General features: G+C 55.0%; 1 protein-coding gene across 2 annotated transcripts in view; it reads right to left on the reverse strand.

Annotated features, from left to right (window-relative positions):
- Positions 1-22,076, reverse strand: part of EPHB2 (EPH receptor B2) — a 183,609-nt gene that overhangs the window by 37,805 nt on the left and 123,728 nt on the right. For both annotated transcript variants that reach the window (XM_025856573.2, XM_073903205.1), the window contains exons 4-5: positions 6,933-7,088; positions 5,473-5,808 (exon numbers count right to left, since the gene is read on the reverse strand). In XM_025856573.2, the coding sequence (XP_025712358.2) occupies positions 5,473-5,808; positions 6,933-7,088 (492 nt within the window). The remainder of the gene's footprint in view (positions 1-5,472; positions 5,809-6,932; positions 7,089-22,076) is intronic.

Raw genomic sequence — 22,076 nt, forward strand, 5'->3', positions numbered from 1 at the left:
ATAGCAGCAAGAGGAAACGAAGACACTTTCTGGTTTCATTTGAAGCCTAGCTGCCACGTCTCATCCACGGACTATGTGCTGGGTGCTCTGTCTACATTATTGCTGATCTGGCCACCATCCAGCAAAGCGGGAATGATACAGGTCGATGCCCATTCTGCAGGCGCGGACCCTGAGGCTGGGGGAAGCGAAGCCTCCCATGTAGCCTGGTCACGCAGTGAAGACAGGGCCGTGCTGGATGAGGGCTGAGCCCAGCACTGATGACGCCTTTTTGCCCACACAACCCGCTAGGACGGGACAACAGGGGATCTTCCTAACTAGTCAATCTCCTGTTCAGTTCTGGCGATGCCAAACACTGCCTTTGCCACCCGGGCCGTGGTGTGCGCTGGCCCCTGCTCACATCCTGCCCCGCCTCTGCAGAAGGCCAGCACTGGGCCCCCAGTCTGCCACCGCCTGCCTGGTGACTGGGGACAAGTCGCCTGCCCCTCGATGCCGTACTTTCCTTACCCGTGAGACAGGATAATGATAGGACCCACCTCCTAGCATTATCGTGAAGATGTATCGTCAAGGACTCGGGATAGTGTCTGGCACGTAGTAAACGAACCACGGGAGCCATTATTATGATTAGGGGGAACACAGAACGATCTCTACTTTCTGACCGCCTGCCTGTACCAGGCAGCCTGGGAGGCACCTTGAGACATGAGCTCAAAGCCTCCCAGCAGTCCCTCAAGGAGGGGTGGTGACGCTCACGAGGAGATGCATTCAGACGTGGGCTAAGTGACTTGTCTAAGGCTGTGTGCCAGTGAGCAGCCAGGCTTGATTCAAAGCCAGGTTTGTTTGCCAGATTCCCAAACCCAGACCCTCCCCACCCCTGCTGGAACTGGGCAGAGGTGCGGCTGCCCGGAGCTTGCTCCGGGTGAGACCATGTCCAGCGCAGCCCTGGAGGGCAGCCAAAAGGACTGGACACGGCCCTGAGGATGAGCCCCACGTTACTGAAATGCTGCACGCGCCCCCTGGTCTGCACGGCTGTCTCCGCCTTGTGATTTCGATCTTGGCTTAAATGCCACCTCCTCAGAGAGTCTCTCTTCTGATGCCTGCCCTGAAGGTCTCCCTCCTCCCTCCCATCCCCTAGGTTGTCTGGTTTGTTTGTGTCAAGGACCAGAGACTCTGGACAGCAGCCTGAATCCCGGGGCTGCCCCTTGCCAGCTGAGTGACACTGGGTGTGTGCTTGACCTCTCCCCACGTCGTTTTCCTCTTCCGTCAAGTGGGGATGTGCAGCCCAGCCTGGCCTCCTCTCTCCAGGGGCCCCTGAGAGGACGCATGAATACGGGGCGGAAAGGTGTTCTGGAATGGTGGAGTGTGGTTCAGAGGTGACAGGATGGCTTTATGAAGTCAGAAGACAGCTCTGGCCCCGGTGAATGCCAAGGGAGTGTGAGCAAGGCCCAGCCACTTGCCCAAAAGGAATACTTTTTCCTTTTAAGGCAATGAGTTAGATATTTATATATTGAATTTTAGGGTCTGATTAAAACCGACCACTGAATGCATTTGTCTGGAAATCAAGTCCCCAGCCTTGCTTTCCAGCCTGTCGTACTTCTCCACACCCCACCTCACTCCACGCTTCTCTGAGCCCTTCTGCAAATGTTCACTGAGCATTTGCTGTGGTGCACCCCTGGCCAGGTGCCGGGAAAACCGTGGTAAGTAAGGAAAAGCAGACCCATTGTGTACCACCACACGCTGATGGCAGGGGAGACAGACAGGAATGGCATGATCAAAGACTTAAGGCTAAAATCTCAACTAGGGAGGCTTGAGGGCCACGGTGCTGGGGGTGTGTGATCAAGTGAGGAAGGTCAATAAAAATGAGCTAAGGTCTGAAAGAAGGGTGAGGAGAAAAGCAATCCAGGCAGAGGGACCATGTGTGGAGGCACCTTGTGCTCAGGAGGAACAGAAAGAACTCTCCCTCCAGCCTACCGCCTGCACTTCCCTCTCCTGGGACACCTTCTCCCTGCATGATTCCATCTCTGCTTCTTCTAAGCATCTCCATTCTGCAAAGCCAAGCTCAAATGCCTCTTCTTCCAGGAAGCCTTCCAGGATTTGCCCTTTTCCCATTCCCTAGGAGGCAATGCTCTCTCCTGCTTGTGATCTCTCTCCCCTCCCCGATACCTCCTTGGGCCCTCATTCATGGCATCTTGTATGTAGATGCTGTGTCCATGTCTCATCTTCCCAACCAGGGCATAGATCGTCAAGGGCAGAAACTGTGTCTTCTGCAGTGTAGACTTGCAGTCCCCTAGCTCTGGGTTTAAATCCTAGTTGAGGCCACTTAGTCGTGGCTCCACCTCTCTGGGTCTCTGTTTCCTCATCTGGCAAAGGGGAATAAGGTGGTGAGGGCGTGGTGTGGCTGCATGGTCCCCAGCTGGGCTCTGACCATCTGAGAAAGAGTCGGTTTGTCAAGGGGCTTGAAACAAAAAGGAAGGAGAAAGGTATTTATGATCCAGAAAGCCTCAGGGCTTTGAGGTCAGACAGGGGCTTAGACCTGAGTTTCCCAAATCTGCCAGATGGTAAGAACTCTTGAGCCACTCGTTAAACATGCAGATTCCCAGGACCCACTTCTGAAATTCTGATTCCACAGGTCTGGGGTGGGGTCCAGGAACCTATGTTCTGGAAAAGCTCTCGTATCATTCTGATGCACAATGTGGTGGAAAAATTGAGGCCCCGAGGGAGGCAGTGATTTCCACGAGTGTGATGGGTTGGATCAGTTTTCTCAGTTTTGCCTCTTGGAACAGGATTATGTACCCACACCCCTTGCCAAGTCACTCTGCAGGGTTCATTTGCTGTGGGTGACTGTGCCACAGGCAGAGGAGAGGCGTGTATTTGTGTGGCATGGCTTGGCATGGATGCTTGCACCCCAAGCATTCACCATGACAGAAACAAGCCTGGGTGGCGGCTGGTTCAAGGGGAATGGGAGACATATGGAACAGACTGAATCCAACCCACATTCTGGAGTCATGCCCAGCCCAGAGAGCCCTGCTGCAGATTAGCTAAACCCTAGCTGCCCCCCAGACGAGCGAGTGAGAAAATAAATATTTATTGTTGTAAACTGCTAAGGTTTGGGTGGTTTTGTTATGCAGCATTATTGTAGCAATAGCTGACTGATACACTGAGGTCACACAGCAAATGAATGGCAAAGCTGGAATTCAAACTTGGGTCTGAATCCAGTGCTTGTTTCTCACTGCTTCTGTCTTTCAATTCTGAGGACCTCCCCCTTTTCCCCCACCCCTGCACCTTCTTTTCTGGAAGCCCTTCACTTCCACTCCATCCCATCTTTGTTCTCTGGGAACTTCCAGCTCCAGAAAGGAAGGGTCCACTTCAAGCAGCCCAGACTCTATTCTTTGCTACTAATAAGCTGAGGCTTCTTGAGTAGATAGTTCCACCCTCAGGGCTCCTGCATGGGTGTAGAGGAGGTCCCTAGAGCCAGGGAAAGAACCCCCACCCCTCTACCCCCTGGAGCCTGTGGGGGGAGTAGGGAGCCTGGGCTTCCCTAACTCAGGGCCTCACAGCTGAGGCTTTCTAATCTGTTAGGTGTCTTTGCCAACAGCTGTTGGCTTTTGAGGGTTCTCTTGGATTGCCTGCCTTGAGTCTACTCCCTCTGGACCCCACTCTGAGCGGGGCTTAAATGCACCTATGACCCTGCAAGAACAGCAGGCCCATGCTCACAACTATGTCTCGGCTACAGCAAATACCACAAACACTCACGAACAAAACCACACTCCTTCTCGTACACAAACACACGGGACAGGCAGGAGCACATTCAGGCATACAAATTCATGCTCAAACACACCCCGTTCCAAGCCCCTCGGATTCAGACACACCCATGCTCATGAATGCATGTATAAATAAGAAGCCACATGGCCACAGAACATGTGATTCCAATCATAAACACATGGTCACCCAAACACATACAGTGACACACCCACACATTCTTATAAATACACTCACTCACATGTACCATCAGACCCATAGTCACACTCGAGTTTCCGTGGACATACCCTGGATTGGGCCCAAGCACTGGAATCTGGTAGACCTAGTTAATTCCTGTCCCTTACCCTTCCTGCTTTGTGACTCAACTTCTCTAAGCATCATCTGTAAAACGGGGACATGGATGCCTCCTATTCAAGGGGGCCAGGGGTATGCAGTGAGGTCATGTATAGACTGTACCCCTCAACCTGGAGCTGGTTGGCTCCTCTCTTTCCATATTCTTGTTCATGCCCTTCCTCACTCTCAAAAGACATTTCTATCACTCCCTTAAACATTTTATTAGTCCTTTAAACTGCAGGCCAAATCCCACCTCCTCCAGTAAGCCTTCCTAGACCTCCATCTCTGGATCCCCTGAGCACTTACTGTGTGGGCCCCATTTGACATTCAAAAGATAAGGTGGGTAGCCCACTCACTTTCTCTCCTGGGGCCTGGCCTCCCTTGGCTCTTCCTTGGACAGGGCCCAGACCATGCTCTCAATAAAGGCTTGGCAAGGGTTGTTGAGTGAATAACTGAGGGCCACACTCACAGTTTTCAATCCACAGGTACCATGTGGTCCTTGAAAATCTCATGTGGTCCTTGGTTGGGGGATGAGGCTGGGAAGTGTCACAGGTGACCCAGGGGACAGTGGTCTCAGTGGAGAGAAGGGGCCAGAAGCCTAAGAGGAGTGGACTGAAGAGGGAATGGCGATAGTAGTGAGACTGCAACGTTTGACAACTCTTTTTGCCACGAAAGAAGCAGGGCAGAAGATGGAGGGTGACGTGGGGTCCCAGAAACGATTATGCAAGGTGAGCAGAGGGAGAAAAGCTTGCTGGAGCTGGACTGAGGTGGGCTGAAGGCTCCCAGGAGGTGCCTGTGGAAACTGCTAGATATCCACTGGCTGTCTCCCCACCGCCCACTGGGAAAGGATCACATCGCCCAGCCTCCTTTGGGGCTTGGTGAGGCCATGTGACCAGGTTCTTTCCAGGGGCCCGTGCCCAGAAGGGATGGGCTCCACTCCTGCCTCCCTGGGTCCATCTCTCTCCCACCCTTCCTGCAGACAGGCACACCTGTGCCTCAGCTTCCACCACGCACACAGGCGGGGAGCGTGGGGCTTGCTAACGCCCACGGAAGAGCCCGGGTCCCCGAATCTCCAAGTGGATCGGACCTACCCACGAGCCTGGACTGCTCACCCCTGGGCTCTTCCCTGAGAGAGGCCACCAAACACCGGGCCTTTTTGTTAGAGTAGCTGCACGCTTACCTTCAAGAGCACACGTTCACCAAACAACAGCAATTATCATAAACACCACGGCAACGGAGAGGTGACGCGTACTCTCCCAGAGGAGTTCGGGCTTCGAGAAGCGGAAGCCACTCCACAGAGGGGAGGGATGCTCGGAGCGGGGCCGGCAGGGTTCCCGTTCGGGTTCCCGGCCCTGCTCCCCCGGAGCGGGCATCTCAAGTGCTTACCCGCCTGGTTGGTGGTGATGTTCACGGAGGCGAACTGAGGGGAGAAGGGGCTCTGGTCGGTGACGCCGTTCACCGCCTGGATCTCGAAGGTGTACTGCGTGTGGGCCAGCAGGTCGCTGACGTAAATGCGCGGCTCGGTCAGGCCCAGCTGGCGGGGCGCATACTGCACGTTGTCCCCGCAGCGGGTGCAAGCGCCCCGGCCCGAGCCACAGCTCTTGCAGATGATGTTGTAGACCAGGTCCTCGCGGCCCCCTGAATCGCGGGGCGGGGTCCACTCCAGCATGAGCGAGGTCTCGTTGACGCTGGAGATCACCGCCTGGGGCGCCGAGGGGATGGCTGAAGGTGGGGAGAGGTGTCGGTCAGTGGGGGCTGCGGAGGTACATTCCCAAGAGATGGCTCTCCGCCCGCTGCCCTGGCTCCAGCCCAGGCCCCCAAAGGCTTCCTTCAAATCCCTTCTCCCCTCCATCCCCCTGAGAGATGCTTCTAGAATATAACTCTCCTCTTGCTGCACATCTGCTTAACGCTTTCCCCCTGGACTCCCACCTCCTCGGTGTTTGTTACTAGGGCCGGTCTTTGTGTGTTGGGGATCATACCCACCTGGTATCTCTTTCCCCTTCTTCCTTCTAACAGAACCCAATTTTATTCAGGGTGGTAAGATGTCCAGCTAGGAGACTAATTTCCTAGGCTCCTATGATGAAGGGCTGGCCATTGATATACTGCAGAAGTTGTTGGTCAGGACTTTTTCTTAAAAGGACACCACCGTAAAATGTCCCTTTGTCCCTTTCCTTCTTCCTCTGTCTAGAATGTGTGTGATGGCTGGAGCTTCAGCAGCAATGCAGGACTGTGAAGTGACCCAAAGGATAGAAACCACACACTGAGGATGGCAGCCCAGAAAGAGTGAGCCAGGTCCCAGAGAACCCCATGGATTTGCCGTAGTATCCCAGGACTGCCTATCTTCGGGGTTCTGCTATGTGAGAGAATAGAGTCCTACGGTTTAAGCCACTGGGGTCAGCTCCCTGTTGCTTGCAGCTGAATTCCATTCCTGTCTAAACAGGAGATGGTAAGATTGCCCTCCTAGTCACTCCTTTCTTAGAGAACCTTGGCCTGAGATTCAGGCGGCCGCTGCCAGGTTAGAACACTGGGCAGGCTTTTCTGTCACACCTGTGTTGGTTCTCCTTCTGCCAAGCCTCCCATTCACCATCCCTTTGTGAATTGAGACCTTGACTTTATCCTCCATGTGACTGGCAGGAGGAGGTACGGAGCCAGATGTCAGCTCCACGGTTGCTGCGCGTTGGCAGGGCAGCGACCCCAGGAACGGCCCTTTTCCAACCAGTTTTTCATTACCCCTCCCACCAGGTGATGGGCCGCTCCCCACTCAAGAAAGGCTGGCTGGAGCCGAGCTTTCTGCAGGGGGACTCAGGATGCAGTGGGCCATCGCCCTCCAGGGGCCCCGAGCGTACTTGTGCAGGGCATGTCGAGGGGGTCCAGGTCTGCTCTGTAGTAGCCGTTGCGGCAGACACAGTTGGTCGCCCCTTCTGAGGTGGTCCGGCTGTTGATAGGACAGTGCGTGCAGGCCTCGTCCCCTTGGTTGGCCTTGAAGGTTCCAGATGGGCAACCTGGGAGAGAAGACAAGGAGAGTCGCTGGGGAAACCAGATCAGGACTCAGGGCCACAAGGCATGGGGAGACCAGGTAGTCTCCTGGAGGGGCCATGAAGGGCAACTGTTGGGAAATCCCGTCTCCTAAGGCTCTTGGGGGTCTCCAGGCTCCAACAAGGCAGTCCTATCTGTGCTCAGAAGGTTCCAGGCTACCTGGTTTCTTGTCTCTGAAGCTGTCTATGGGTTCAGCGGGATCCCTAGCAATCCCTCTTCACCTTTTCCAGGTTGGCTGTGGCACCGCTTCTAGGGTGAATCCTGACTTACTCTGAAGACTCTGAAGAGGTCTGGGGCAGGACCCAGGGCCCAGTCTTGCTCACTGATGGCTGGCTGAGCCCTAATTCTTGTAACTAGATTCCTGGCTTCCAGAGGATTGTGATGATTACGTTACAGCAGGAAAGTCCTAGCACAGTGCAGGCCACATAGAAATGCGATGTTATAGAGCAGAAAAGAACACGGTCTTTGGAAGTAGACAGACCTGGGTTTGAGTCCCAGCTTGGCCTTGTGCTAGCCGTGGGGCCGTAGACAAGTGGCTTAACCAGGCCGAGACTCAGTTTCCTTATTTGTAAAATTATGATCCTAAGACCCATTTCTGAAGGCCACTGGGGGAGTTTGGTCCAGTGTGTAAGGCACATGGCAGGAGGCCTTGCACAGTATAAGGTGCCCAAGGAATAGTAGCTGTTAATTACAGTAGGTGTTGGATCAATTTATTTCACCAAAGGGAGCCTGCAGTACCAGGGACAGCCTGAGGAGGGAAGTGTTTGCACTGGATGGGCATTCAGCAATCTGGGACCTTCCAGGGGCTTTGGCCTTCTTCCCTGCTCTGGGAGGATGCTCAGGACGTAGGTTCAGGCCCTGCAGCTCAGGGCTTAGGTTCTACAAGCAAGGACCACTCCTGTGTGGACCTGTGTGCAAATCCACCCTACCCTAGCCCGGGGCTGGGCATCAGGAGGCCTGGGGTCCAGGCCCTGCCCTTTTCCTGGCCTCAGTTTCTTCTGCTGCTTACTGGGGTTCATCATCCCAGCTCTGCTGTGGAGCCTGTGGAGGAGAGATCACGTAAGGGGTAAGTGAGAAGGTGGACAGGGACGCGCTTTGCAACGGGCAAGTTCCTCGTTGGGGTGAAAGGCGGCTAAACCACATACAGGCCAGGGCGGTTCACCTGGATCACATTCCAGGCCTGTGCGCTCTGTCACCTCTGGCAAGCCACATCACCCCTCGGAGCGTCTGTCTTCTCACATGTAAATGGCTAACATCAGTTTCCCTAAATCATTTTTCCAGCCCCAGCCTTCCAGCTTATCCTCCGTGTTCAAATCTTAGCAAACTGCCCTCCCCTCAACCCCTCAACGAGCTCCAGCCTCAGAGGCACCCCTGCCCCTGGTGCTTAAATTACTCGAGTTCAGAAAGTTTACTCCCCTGCCACAATTATTCATCAAGGGGTCCCCTGGCCATGCTCTTGGCTCCCTCAGGATGGGAGCCACGTCTGTTCATGGCTCCTTCCCCTGTGCCGAGCACAGAACCCGGCACTCAGCAGATGCTCCATACATACATCTTGAAGTTGCCTGCTAAAGTGGGAAGGGCTTGGGCTTTGGGGATCATGTGAACAGAAAGGCAGTGAAGAATGGTGGTTAGTGTGCAGGCTGCTTGGCAAATCCCCAATCTGCCTGTGCCAGCAGTGTGACCTCGGGCCAGTCACTGAAGCTATTTCCTTATCTGCAGAATGGGCACAAGAGTATCTACCTCCTACAATTGTTGCAAGGATTACATTGGTTAAATTGGGGCAAAAATACCTAGAACAGTTCCTGGCATTACTGAACTGTATCTGGTTCAAACACCAATCTGCTGGGTGACCTCAGACAAGTAGTTCAACCTCTCTGAGCTGAAGTTTTCTTATTGGGATGAGAGCATCTACCCCATAAAGTGGCCATGGGGACCCCATGCGATGGACAGTGTCTGGCGGGAGGCAGGGGAAGAGGTTGTAGTTACAACTCAGGGCTTGCTGGATAAAACAAGCACTCAGTGTATACGCCCCAGACAATTCTCCCTGGGATGCTAGAAAACAGCACCCTCCCCCTGGGGCCCTAGTTTACCTGCCTTTTGGAGGGGGCTTCCAGAAGGTGGCAGCCAACTTAATAAAGACACTGACTGATGCCACCCTGACCAGGCCCCATGGGGATCTCGAGTCCAGCTCCAGTCCAGTCTTTAAGGAACTATAGGCAAGAGCAGAGTCAGGACTTTGATAGAACCACCCAGGGTCTCGTGACTCCAAGGAGGATGATGAGTGCTCTGGGGGTTATTAAGTCTTTCACTGGACAGATGGGGAAACCAGGGCTTCAGAGTGTAAATATGAAACATCCAACATTTATTGAGTTCGTATGAAATCCTGGCACCGTCCTAAGGATTTAACCCATAGTAACTCATCCAGTCCTTACCCAGCCCTGTGATGGAGGGAAGGTTATCACTCCCATTTTCAGATGGAGGCGTGAAGGCACAGAGATGGGAGTCAGTTGCTAGGATGTGAGCTTACAGCGGCTCGGTCTCAGGTGGTCTGACTCTAGAGGCTTCCCTAACCACCACACACACTACCCTGTGCAACCTGCGTTCTTGTCAATGGTCCATGAGCGCTGAGCGGGGATTGGCAGCTCTAGTTCTGGGGGCCTGCCCAGGGCTCTCGCCACTTTGCTCCACTGGTTTTGGGGTCCTGAGTGCTCCTGTCCTCTGCTGGCTGGCTGAAGAGGCAGCCCACTGTCTTGGCACGATCCAGTCAAGACATGCAGCCCGCAGCTCTGGCTCAAGTTAAGCAGATGACGTCTCTGAGCCTCAGTTTGCTCTCCTGTAGAATGGGGGTACAGGGCTCCTGTGGGGATCTAGGATCATCCTAATAGATGCCAAAAGGTTTTGTTCCTAAGATCGGGACCCTCCTGGCTCCCTTTCAGGCAAGAGCCTGTCCAGCTTAGCACATCTCTTCCATCTGCTGGCAATTCCCTGGGCCCAGCTGGTGGGTGGCTGCCTACTCTCCCCTCCAGCCCCTCCATCTGGGCCGCCTTCCTGGCTGTCCTCTCTTGTCACCATGTCCTGGCCCCATCTCAGACTCCCCGGGCTGCCTCCTCCAAAAGCCTTCCTGCAGTAGGTGTGCTGCCCGGGCACCCCTCCACCTTCCCACTGGGCATCTGTGGTTTCTCTATCTATCAGCCGGTGCTTCACCAAACCTGTTCTTTCATCTGGGAAGGTGACATCACTCTCCACCCAGTCACAGGAACTCTGGATGCCTCCTCCCTACCCTCAGCCCCTGCTGCCAATTACCAGGTCTCCCCCCCGCCACGCCCGTAGCAGTGCCCCATCCTGGCTCTTCTCTGCAGCTGTTCTACCCCTGCGGGCATCCAGAAAGCTCTTCCTACCGACTCCTTAGCCTCGCGTGGCCATCTGGCCTCCTCCTGCCCACCCCTACCCCCCCACCCAGCTTTCTAAAGTCCACACTTTCTGTGTCACTTAAAAACCCACAATGGCACACAACGGAATATTATTCGGCCATAAAAAGGAATAAAGTTCGGATACACACCACAACATGGATGAACCTTGACGACATTGTGCTTATGAAAGAAGCCAGGCACAAAAGGCTACATAGTGTGTGCTTCCATTTATAGAAAAGTGTCCAGAATAGCCATCTATAGAGATAGAAGTAGATTAGTGGTTGCCAAGGACTGGGGAGAGCAGAGAATGGGGAGTGACTGCTAATGGGGAATAGGGTTTCTTTTTGAGGTGATGAACGTGTTCTAAAATTGGTTGTGGGGATGGCTGCACAATTCTGTGCATACGCTAAAAATCACCGGATTGTACGACTTAAATAGCTGAATTCTACAGCATGTGAATGATGTCACAATAAAACTGCAATTAAAAAAATCTGCAATAGCTCCCCAAACTCCTCAAGGCCCCCAGAACCCCAGGGTGGGCACCTGCCCATCTCTCAGCCCCCACCACCCCAAGCCTCGTTTCCCCCTGCTCCACACAGTCAACCATGTATGGTGCCCACCCCAGGCCCACCTCCACACCTCTGGCCTCTGCACGTCCTGCCCTCACTCCCTGCAATGCCCTCCCATTGTTATCAAACTCCTACAACCCTTTAAGACTTGGTGGCAGGTACCACCTCTTCCCAGAAGCCTTTCCTAAGTCACCACTCAGGGGCGAGGTGCCTATTTTAATTCCTTACTCATGAATGTGTAAGTGCCTGGCTGGACTGTCAACTCCCAGTAAGATGCCGGGTACCCAGTGGGTGATGGAGGGATGACGTGATGAGCTGGAAGGGCATCCAGCTCAACCACCTTGTGTGACACTTGAGGGAATGGAGGCACAGAGAGGAGCAGGCCTACGTGGCTCTTCGGCAGCAGAGGCAGATTCTGATCCCAGGTGTCCTGTGTAACTGTGGGGTATAAGGGGCCTCGGCTCCGGTCGGCCACCTCTCGGCCCACAGAGAGATCTGGAACAGCTGCCTGCCCTCAGTACCCAGTGCGCCAGGGGCCGTGCTGCTCTGTTTCTCACCTGGGAGGGCATCTAGTCCTGCCAACGTGTGGGTTTCAGGCACAGAACTGGGAAGTAACAGACATGCAAGGTGTGGGTGCGGTCAGAGTCTCTGAGTGGGTCTCCCTGCCCCACTTTGGCCTCCCCGCTAATCCCCCACAGTCGCTGGGGAGATCTGATTAGCATGAATCGGACCCACCACACTCTGCTTATTTTAAACTCACCCGGGGCTCCCTGAGGCACTGAGGACTACCCCACCCCCCAGCCCTGGCCCATAAGGCCCGCCAGACTGGCTCTGTGGTCTTCCTGTCACTACTGGACGCTCCCCTGGCTCAACTGTGCTCCAGCCCCACGGTGGGCAAGCGGTGTCCCTGCTTCCCATGGCTGATCTTCTTCCTTTAGGCCCCCACTTAAACGTCACCTCCTAGAGAGGCCCTCCCTGACCACCCTGGCCAGAGGGCTTCTCTCATGACACTCTGTCTCAGTCTCTGTTTCCTTCGTCGACCCTCGTCACAAGTTGTAATTATATTAGAAAACAGCTTATAAACTGTGGGCTCTTTTCTCTGCCTTGGAAGGGGAATAGGAACCAGGTTTGTCCGGCCCTCATTGGTTCCCTAACTCCTGGCAGACTGGTGGGAACACAGTGGGTGCTCAATACATACGTTTGTTGGATGAACGAATATGCCCCTTATGGGTGTCCCGAGAAAATACGTGGCCAGTGAAGGCCACGTTCGGTGCCGCGATTACCATGTCAGTTTCATCAGGCCATGTGGCTGCTCAGATCCCGCTTTACCTCTCGTCTTCACTCCCCACGGGTCATCCCAGGAGCCTGTCTACTATGGTGACAACGCATCCTGCTTTTCAGACTGGAAGTCCCGTGTCTCAGAAATGTCCTCAGTCTCTGGCAAGCCTCTGGTACGCGTCTCTGGGCCCATCTGTTACCCCCTTTCACCTGTTTGCAGTTCCCTAGATGCCCCGGCCACACACACACACACACACACACACACACACACACACACACACACACGCCCCTTTGCCTGAATGCCCTTCTCCGCATCAATCTGCCCCCTGGGACGGGGGTCTGACATGGATGCCTCTGGGAGGCCCTCCTCCACTTGCTAGAGCAGACACCTCCGACCTCCACTCAGTACCCCAGACACATGCTCTGGGCAGTAGTGTGCTGGTACGTGGCTGTCCGCTGTGGGGAGGGGGGAAGCCCTGATTTGTTGTTTGCCCATTTCTGTGGCGTAAAGACTCCCACCTGGGAGTCTCCAACCTCCCACCACTCCCACCAGGGCAAATTTCAAGCTACCCACCTGACATAACTGAACGTTGGGTTGGGAAGAAATGAGCATAGTCAGCTCTTGTCAGCCAAGCTGGCACCAACTGGCTCCATCCTACCACGGACCTAACCTGTATGTGACTCATCTCTGTGCTGACCATTGGTTGGTGAACCCTGGCTGGGGGAGGGGCTGGGTCTATAATCTCCACATCCCTAGCACCTAGTGCAAGGTGTGGCACATAGTAGGTGCTCAGGCAGCTCAGTTTGCTAAATGAAGGCAGGTCCGTCTCCCCAAGTGGATAGTGAGGGACTCGAGGGCCAGGGCCGTGGGTCCGATAGGCTGATATGCACACAGAACACGCAGCAGGTACTATGTAAATGTCATCTGTTATTACTCATCCAGCAGGCAGAGACAATCCTAATTCCATTTACCATGTGCTTTCCAGGTGCTGAGCCCAATGCAGGTGATTTGCATGGATTCTTTCATGAAATCTATGTGACTACCCGCTGAAGTGGTATCATTATCACCCCCCCCCCCATTTTACAGATGAGGAAACTGATGCCCTGAGGGGGGCAAAATGTGCCAAGACAGAGCTGAGGTTTGACTCCGTGTCTTTGTGATTCCGAAGATCTCATTCCCAGGTACTCCTGGACGTAGAAATTATCGGGTGGCCTGAATGTCAGTACTGAAGATCATGCGGTCAGGCCTACGAGGGGACAGGGCTTGCTGGGTAACTCAGCAAGACAGAGGTAAAGCTTGACCCCCACACACAGGACCTGGGACCGAAGCAGCCAGCTAGCACCGGCCTTCTGCAGATGCCCAGATCCCTTGGCCAGGCAACCCAAGGCACGGATGGCAGCCGGCCGGGAGAGGGAGGGAGGATTATGGGGAAACAGATTTTCTCCCCACCTGCCCCCTGGGCTCCGGGGATAGGTGATAATTGACCGAGTGAGCCCTGAGTCAGGCCGAGGCAGGGCTCCATCTGGACCTGGCACGGCGGGGCCGCTAATTGGCACTGGGTGATCCTTGCAGCCTCCTTGGCAGACCTGCTACACTGTTCCTCACTCTCTTCCCAGAGATGCTGCTTTAATCCCCAAACCACTGAGGGCACAGCGGAGTCCGATGCTCCGTCAGGCCCTGTGTGCCAGGCCTTGTTCGGGGAGGAAGGAGCTTCTCTGCCTTCCTGGGGGTCCTGTCGGGGCAGAGGGCTCTGCCGGGGCAGAGGCGGGCTCACTGTCTAGCTCCTGGGAACCCGAGCAGGAGGTCTGTTGGAAGTGGACCTGGGTGTAGACCGTGGAGCTGGCCTGCCTCTCGCTAACAGTGTGACCAGGGCAAGGTCCCTCGCTCTCAGTTCCCTTGTCTATGTAACAGGGAGAATGATCACATCGACCTATTTGGGGGGAAGATTGTGTGAGTTAATCTAGAGAAAGCATGTGCGGCAGTGCCCGCCTGGATGACACTGAGCACGACACAAGTGTTCGTGTACTATCTCCATTCAATCCTGGCCCACCACTTGCTGTGTGCTAAGCCCTGGGGATGCAGAGACGAAGAAGCTGTGGTCCCTGCCCTCAAGCACGTGGGTCCAGTTGGAGAGATGTTGAGTTACGAATTTATGCAATAGGCATGTATTAAGCCCCGATTATGTGGTCAGGCACTAAGACATGGAGACAAAGCCCCAGGCCCTGCCTGTAAGAGGCCATGACCGAGCAGGGGGCCGGCACACCTTCCTTTAACCAGGCCTGACTGCTGGCCACGGTGAGCGGAGGGAGTGGGTTCCCGGCTCAGCCGTGCTTGGTTTGATGGGCAGCTGGCTCACTTTTCTGCCTTGGGATCTCCAAGACGTTCTGGGTTTGGGCTGGGAAGAGGAGTTTGAGTGGATGGAGGAGAGTCCTGGGCCTGGGGAGGGGAGGCTGAGCTCGGTGCCCCTGTGGCTCCCTGCTCTCTTTGCTCTGTGAGCCTGGGCCCCTTCCTGCCCACTCTGGGTATGGCTGGGACCATCTCTATGGCCTCTGCCACCTGTGGGACTCTGCCCATGGACAGGCTCAGGCATCCAACCCTGGGTCCTATGTTCTCCTTGAGCTGTGGATAAAATGATTCGTTTATTTTCAGGGCCTTATGCTGTGACTACGTCTGAGCTGAGTTTGTGGTATTCCTGCGGTGGAGCAAGAGGGGTTGGGGGGGGTCTTCCTCATGCAATGTGGCTTTTGCATTTCACATACTTCCTGCTTTTGCTGCTGAGGTTAAACCAGTGGAGTCAGTTGCTCTGGTCAGAGCTGGGCAGGGTGCCTGATCCTCTGTGCCCAGCCATGCTGGAAGCAGGTGGCAAGCTTTTGGGCTAGGAGGAGATTCTGATCACTGTGGTACCTTCCATGGGCCTGATCGGTGCTGGGCCAGCAGCTTACCCTGCTCATAACCTCACTCAGTCCTCACCATCTCTCTGTGTAGTAGGAGGGGTTGTCCCCATTTTCGAGATGAGGAACCTGAGGCTCAGAGAGAGGAATGCCTTGTCCAAAGTGATTCAGAGCCTGTGCCCCCACAGTCCATGTCCTTTCTAACTCCTGCTTCCGAAGCCCTCAGTGTTCTAACCTGATGAAGAGTGCCCCACTCTGCCCTTCCAGTGTTCTCCCTCTCTCCTCCCCTGAGAAGGGGGGCCCTGCCTGGCCAGGTTAAGTCCAGGGAGTGCCTCAGGCTCATTCCCCTGCTGTGGGAGCTCCTACTGGGACCACCCAGGGGATGTCAGTCATCCGCCCCCACCCCCACATGCCTGGGCTACCCCTGCCTGCCCCTGCCGGGTCCTAGGATCTGTGGATCCTTGCCAGCCCTTGACAGAACTACAGAAGTCAGAAGGCAGTGGCAGGAACTATGTTAACACGTCTCCCCTTTGCCTGAGGGGAGATCCCAGGGCCTCCCAAAACCAGTCTCCGCACTGGCCATCTGTAGCGTCCCTCCTCTGCTCAAGACCCTTCAATGGCTCCCCTGTGCCTGCGGCGAGCCCAGCCTGCCCTGGCCTCCGAGCTGCAGCCTGGGCCCTGGTCGCAGCACGTGGCTTCCGCCAACCCCCAACCCCCCCCCCCACCCGCAGCTGTGTTCCATCTCCCGTCTCTGGGCCTTTGCTCAGGTAGTTCCCTCTGCTTTCTGCCCCCTGTGCCAGCCTGCCTCACTCCTTTTTACCCTTCCAATCTCAGCTCCACCCAAATCACCTTTTGACCTTCTCCTGGGATGCCATCCCCGACCTGGTTTGGGGCCTCTTGCCCGCGCTCCCGAAGCACCTGTGCTTTGCCTCTACCGCTGCATGATTACAGGTTCTGAGAGTCTGCCTCCTGCACTTGGCTGTAAGCCTGGGGACAGCAGGTACCGGCAATGTCTAGAACTTCCCAGCACCAGCGGCTGAGACGTGATGGACGGGAGGCCTCAGGATGTGTGTGTTGATTGACTGACTGAGACTCAGAAATACAGGATCTTAGGCTGAGGGTCACTCAGCTGGTGTGTGGACTGAAGACTTGGTTCTAGGCCTCTGGAGCACCCCCCCCAGACCATGTCAGAGCCCCCAGAGCTCCTCCATGTGCCCCAAGGAACAGGGTTTCAAGCCATCCTACCCTCATCCTTCTTGGCACTTGGCTAATACCGGTCTCTACCTCCCGCCTTCCCACCTGCCCGACTGTGAGCATCGTGAGGCAGCCACCATACCTGCCCTGTTCAGGGACTGGCACAGAGCCTGCCACAGGATAGGCCCTCTGTCACACCTCACTGAATGACAGGCTACAAGGCCTGTAGGTGCCTCAGCCCCAAGGCCAGAGTAATCCGAACTTTCGTGACCACTGGGTCTTCTGACCTCTACTCCCCAGGTGTATTCGTGTGTGTGTGTTTGTGTGCATGTGTGTGTGCGTGTGTGTGTATGTGTGTGTGTGTGTGTGTGTGGAGCGGGGGTGGAGCTCACAGTCTCCTGGGGAGCGAGACCCTGAACCCCACAACCTGCAAAGGCAGGTTTCACGCCCAGTGCGTCCAGCCCCTGGATCCTAGGTCGGGCCTGGGTCCCGGGTCCCGGCTCCGCCTCCCTCGTGGGTCCCTGCCTCCCTTCCTGCCAACCCCACACAGGGGCTGAGAGCTCCCGCACACCCCGCAGGCAGCCCCGTTCCTCCAATTTCCTCCCAATTAATCAAGCTCTGAACTTTTTAATTATCTGCCTGCAGGGTGACTCCCCACTCTGGTGAAGCAATTAAGGACATTCTCAAGTGCTGAGTGGCTGCCGGGAGGCAGCTTTGACCAGGCCCTGATGGAGGAGGTGAGCGGAGGGAGCCGGCTGGTGACAGGAGGGGTGGACAGGAATGCCCTTGGGCCGTGGGGCTGCTGGGAGGTTGTCCCGGGGTCCTGGCCAGGGCCACTGCAGGAATCTGGGGCCACATTGTTCTGTAGCTAGAATCCGGCTTCACAGATCCCACACAGTGACTACGTGCCAGGCACTGGGTTAGATGCTTTACAGTCTCACTGCCTCCTCACCTTGACCCTGGGAGAAGGAAATAGAATTATCTCTGGTTTACAGAGGAGGAAACAGAGGTTCAATAACATTAGGTGGTTTCAGAGATGCAGCTGGGATTTGAAGGCAGCTCTGCATCCACAGCCATTTCATCTGTTGTCTCTTGGAGATTGGTATGGCCTATCAGAGTGCCCAGGGTCACTACAGAAGGGGGGTGGGTCGGGGGAAGACTTTGGAGATGCCACTCGAGCTTGAGATCTGCTGAAGAACATGGGCTCTCCACGTGAAGGGGGTGGGGGATGGCAAAAGGTGTTGCAGGTGGAGGGGGCGGCCTGCACACAGGCTCAGAGGCGTGAAATGGTATGGTGTGTGTATGGGGAGCTAGAGGTAGTTCAAGGTCACTGAAGCATGAAGCTCAAGGCTGGGGAGGCACGTGGAGTCTGGGTCACCGGAAGTCAGGAGAACCTTCACGATGTTCTGGTCCAAGCTCCTCATCTTATGACTACAGAATACACAACCCAGAAAGCAACAGTGACTTGCCTAAAGTCACATGGCCAGTTAGTGGCTGACGGAGCCTGGGCTGCAGCCCAGGAATCCTGACGCCCAGGTTGGAAGGGAAGCTAAGGGGGCAGAGGACTGGTGGCCATCAGATCCCTGGTTTCCTGCCTCCCACCCTTGCCTGCTTACCTCTCCACTTGCCTTTGGCTGCAATCTGTTCTCAACATAGCAGCCAGAGGGATTCCTGCAGAACAGGAATCAGCTGTGTGGTGTTCCTCTGCTCAAAGGTCTTTAGCAACTCCGACCTCAGCGTAAAAACCATAGCCTACAAAGCCCACTTTACCTCTCTGGTTAAATTTACCCATGGTATTTTATTCTTTGTGATGTAACTGTATCCCCCTCACCTCTCTGAACTCACCTCCTACTGCTTTCCCTCTTGTCTACTCCACTCTGGCCCTCTGGCTATCCTGGAGCCCATCAGGCCTCCTCTCACCTCAGGGCCTTTGCACGTGCTGTTTCCGCTGCCTGATTCAAGTCCTAGCTCAGCTACTTCTTCGCTATGTCCCTCTCTGAGCCTCACATCCCTCATCTATAATTGGGGTTAATGCTGCACACCCCACCTGCCTCCCCAGGCTAACATGGAATCCTGATGACAAAGCAGGGAACAGAGAGAGCTCCACAAAGGCCCTCCCTCCAGCTCTAGGCTATCACTGCAAGAGGGCTTGTAAAGGTCCTCACTGGGTCCTTGAGAAAACAGGCACTTTGACGAGCAGTGGGCTCCAGGCCCCCAGACCTTAAGCTGGATCCACACGCTGGAGCCTCCCAGCCTATAATCCTCGGGACTCACAGATGCTGGAAAAGCAAGTGTTAAATAATAATCACAATGTGCCGGAGGGGAAGCCGGATGTGTTGGAAAGCTTGACACATCTGGCAGGGCCAGCCCGAGTCCCCCGGCACATCTGGCTGCTGTATTGACAGGTGGCGCAGTGGGTCACTGAGGAAGGGCCTGGCGGGTCCAGACCCAGTGCCACGAGGCGGGGTGATGGCCGGATGGAGCTGAGGAGCATCTCCCACGCTGCCCACAGACCATCGCCCTCTTGCTGGTCCCCTTCGGGTCATCCGCTGTACTTAGGAGGCTGTGCTCTAAGAGGCCAACTTGGGATCCAGAACCTAGTCGGCCAGATTCTAAAACCCCTGCAACGTTTTGTCGGCACCAGCTGCTCCTGCCGGGGCTTGGGGAGCCAGGAAAGGGCCCTCCCCTCGCCAGCTCGGGGTGTGTGTGTGTGTGGATTTTCGGGGTCACCTCACGTAGCACTTCCCTTTCTACGGGATCCAGAAATATGGTCATCAGCTCTACCTGAGGGAGCCCCCTGGGCTGAGACTGGCTTCCTCCCTCCTCCCACCTGCCCCAAGAAAGCCATGGTCATTAATAAAGGACACAATTAGCTGTCAGTGGAGAACATGTCTGGAATTTTTTACCTGCTCTGTGTGCTCGGTTAAGGCAACAAAGCCCCGGACCCCCCGGGGAAGCAGCTACCACACACCTTTCAGGGGCCCCTTTGCCTGGGTCCAGGGCAGGAGGCGCCTATGACTTTTTCAGTGTGGGCTCCACAGGCCTGAGCCTGTGCAGGACAGTTTTTTTCCAGGCTAGTGGAGAAAGTGACCCAGTGAGAGAGATTTCCTGGCAGAAGCCATTTTTTCTTTTTTTTTTAACCCAATAGGCAATACAATTAAATACAGTCTTCCCCTTTCTGTGCCGACTTTGAGTCTTTGGGGCTAGAAGGACTTTAAAGAAAAGCTAGTTCAGTCTCTCATTTCACACCTCATTTTACAGCCGGGGAAACAGAGACCCAGGGAGGAGAAGTGACCTTGTTTGCAGCACAGGGAAACAAATATTCTTCTTTTTTTTTTTTTTAAGATTTTATTTATTTATTTGAGAGAGAGAGAGAATGAGAGATAGAAAGCACGAGAGGGAAGAGGGTCAGAGGGAGAAGCAGACTCCCTGCTCAGCAGGGAGCCCCATGTGGGACTCGATCCTGGGACTCCAGGATCATGACCTGAGCCGAAGGCAGTCGCTTAACCAACTGAGCCACCCAGGCGCCCTAGATTTGCTTCTTTTTAATGCAATTTGGATTTGTAGCCAAAGTCCAAAGGAATGTTTCCAAAGACCCTCCCAGTCACTCTCCACACGCCGCCAAGTCCCAGCTGTGCTGAGGCCGGGGAGGAACAGCGGTGAACAAGGAAGACGGGGGCCCTGCCCTCATGGAGCTGAGGGTCTAGGACAGTGACGGAGGGAGAGAAGCACCAGAAAAACACAAACATTCCACGGTTTGTGATGGCCACGAAGGGGACCACCAGGGGCTGAGGCAGGTGTAGGGGGGTCACCTTAGGGAGTGTGGCCTTTCTGAATGGTGGCATCTAAAAAGACAATCCCTGGGGAGAAGCACATTTGGCCAAGCAGGAGCAATATTTGCAAAGGTGGGACAAGCTCAGTGCCTCAGTTTCTCATTCAGTGTAATGGGGGAGAAGCTGGACAGTACTGGGCACTTGATGCCCATTTGGCCCCGCTGTCTATGACCCCACACAGACACTACTATGCCTGGGAAGACACGTGCTGCCTGGGCACCTCTGTCCTAACCATGCCATGAGGTCGGGATTTGTCACCCCTATTCTGCAGATGAGAAATGGAGGCTCAGGGCAATGAAGGGCCTTTCCCAGGGCATATGGACCGCAAGCTCAGGAGCCCAGGCCTCCAATACCTGCCTCTCTCTCCCTGACCTTCTGGGTGCTTTCCAGAACCACTGCTTTCCCCAGGAACGCAAAGTTGGTCTGCTTGAGCCCTGGCAACCTGTGACTTTAATGCTAATGAAAATCCCACTCAAGAGGGATGCCTCGAGGAACCGAGGAAACGGGCTTAGAAACACAAACAGGGAGAGGGGGAGCTTACCCACATTCACACTGAGGCTCTTGGGTTGGGGGCCTGCAATCGCTCTCCCTCCTAGGGGTACAGAAACCATCACCTCCTCCCGTTGGCTTCTGGGGAGCAGGAGTGGGCCTTAGCTAACCCAAGCCATAAATCAAATGCACAAGATGTGGCTTGGCAGCCATCCCAGTGAAAAAGATCTGGGGGTTTGAGTTGACCACAAGCCAAAAGCTGCTGAAAGAGCCAATGTGGTCTTAGACTGTAAGAGTAGAAGCAGAGTGACAGCCCAGCATCCTCCCTGTTGTTCAGGCAGGGTCAGTCTTGAGTTCCTCATTTTATGGAGGTCCAATGAGTGACAGTGGCCAGGCTTCCAGCTTGTTTTCCATCTGCAGCCATCTCTGGGTTGTGCTGGAGTTGCTTGGAGTGGGGTCCCTGGTATGAACTCTCCCAGACAGCATTTTCTAGGCCCACAGCAGAGTTCCAGAGCCCCACTTGCCCTGGAACCTTCTCTTGTCTTGATCCCTGGGAAGGATGAGTCCTCTCCCGAATCCTGCTCAGCTTTTGCCTCCGTGTTCTAGCTCTCCTGGACACTAGAGATTTGTGATCATGTGTGTGCTTTCACTAGGGCCCGCCCTTGATGTGAGGATGGATTTACTCAATAAAAAAAAGCCCAACAAGTTTTTCTGAAGTAATGACTTTGCATCCAGCTCTGTGTGGGGCACTTGGAACAGAGTGGAATAAGACACTAGATTGAAGTCCACTTCAAGAAGGGGAAGAATGGATATGATCAGCTAGGGGTATCAAAGAAGGTTTTCCAGAGGAGGGGCCACTTGAACTGGGTATCAAAGGATGAGTAGGAGTCCATGAGTAGGGCCAGAAGAAATGAAGGACATTTCAGGCAGATGAATAGTGTGTGCAAACGTATGGAGGGGGGAAGGGCAGGGTAGGGTGGCTGAGCTCAGGATGTGTGTGGGGGGGGAAAGATGGGATTCAAGGCAAGAAAGGTGATCTGGGGTTATACCACTATGGGTTTTGTGTGCTCAGTGATGGAGTCTGGGGTTTCATTTTCGAAGAGCAGGGAAGCCAGTGGTGGTCTTGTGCTAGTGCTCAGATGGCCACCCCGGGGCCCTCAGTGCTTTCCCCTCAACAGCCTCCCAGGCCCTCGCCAACTCATGCCCCAGCCCTGCTGCTCTGGCCTCTGCCCACCTACCCTCCAGTCTCGACTCTTTCCCTGTCTCCTCTCCTTGTTTTTCCCCATTCT

This window comes from Callorhinus ursinus, unplaced genomic scaffold, assembly GCF_003265705.2.
Source record: "Callorhinus ursinus isolate GAN/ISIS: 27379988/994484 unplaced genomic scaffold, GSC_fseal_2.0 scaffold18, whole genome shotgun sequence".
NCBI classification, from domain to species: domain Eukaryota; kingdom Metazoa; phylum Chordata; class Mammalia; order Carnivora; family Otariidae; genus Callorhinus; species Callorhinus ursinus.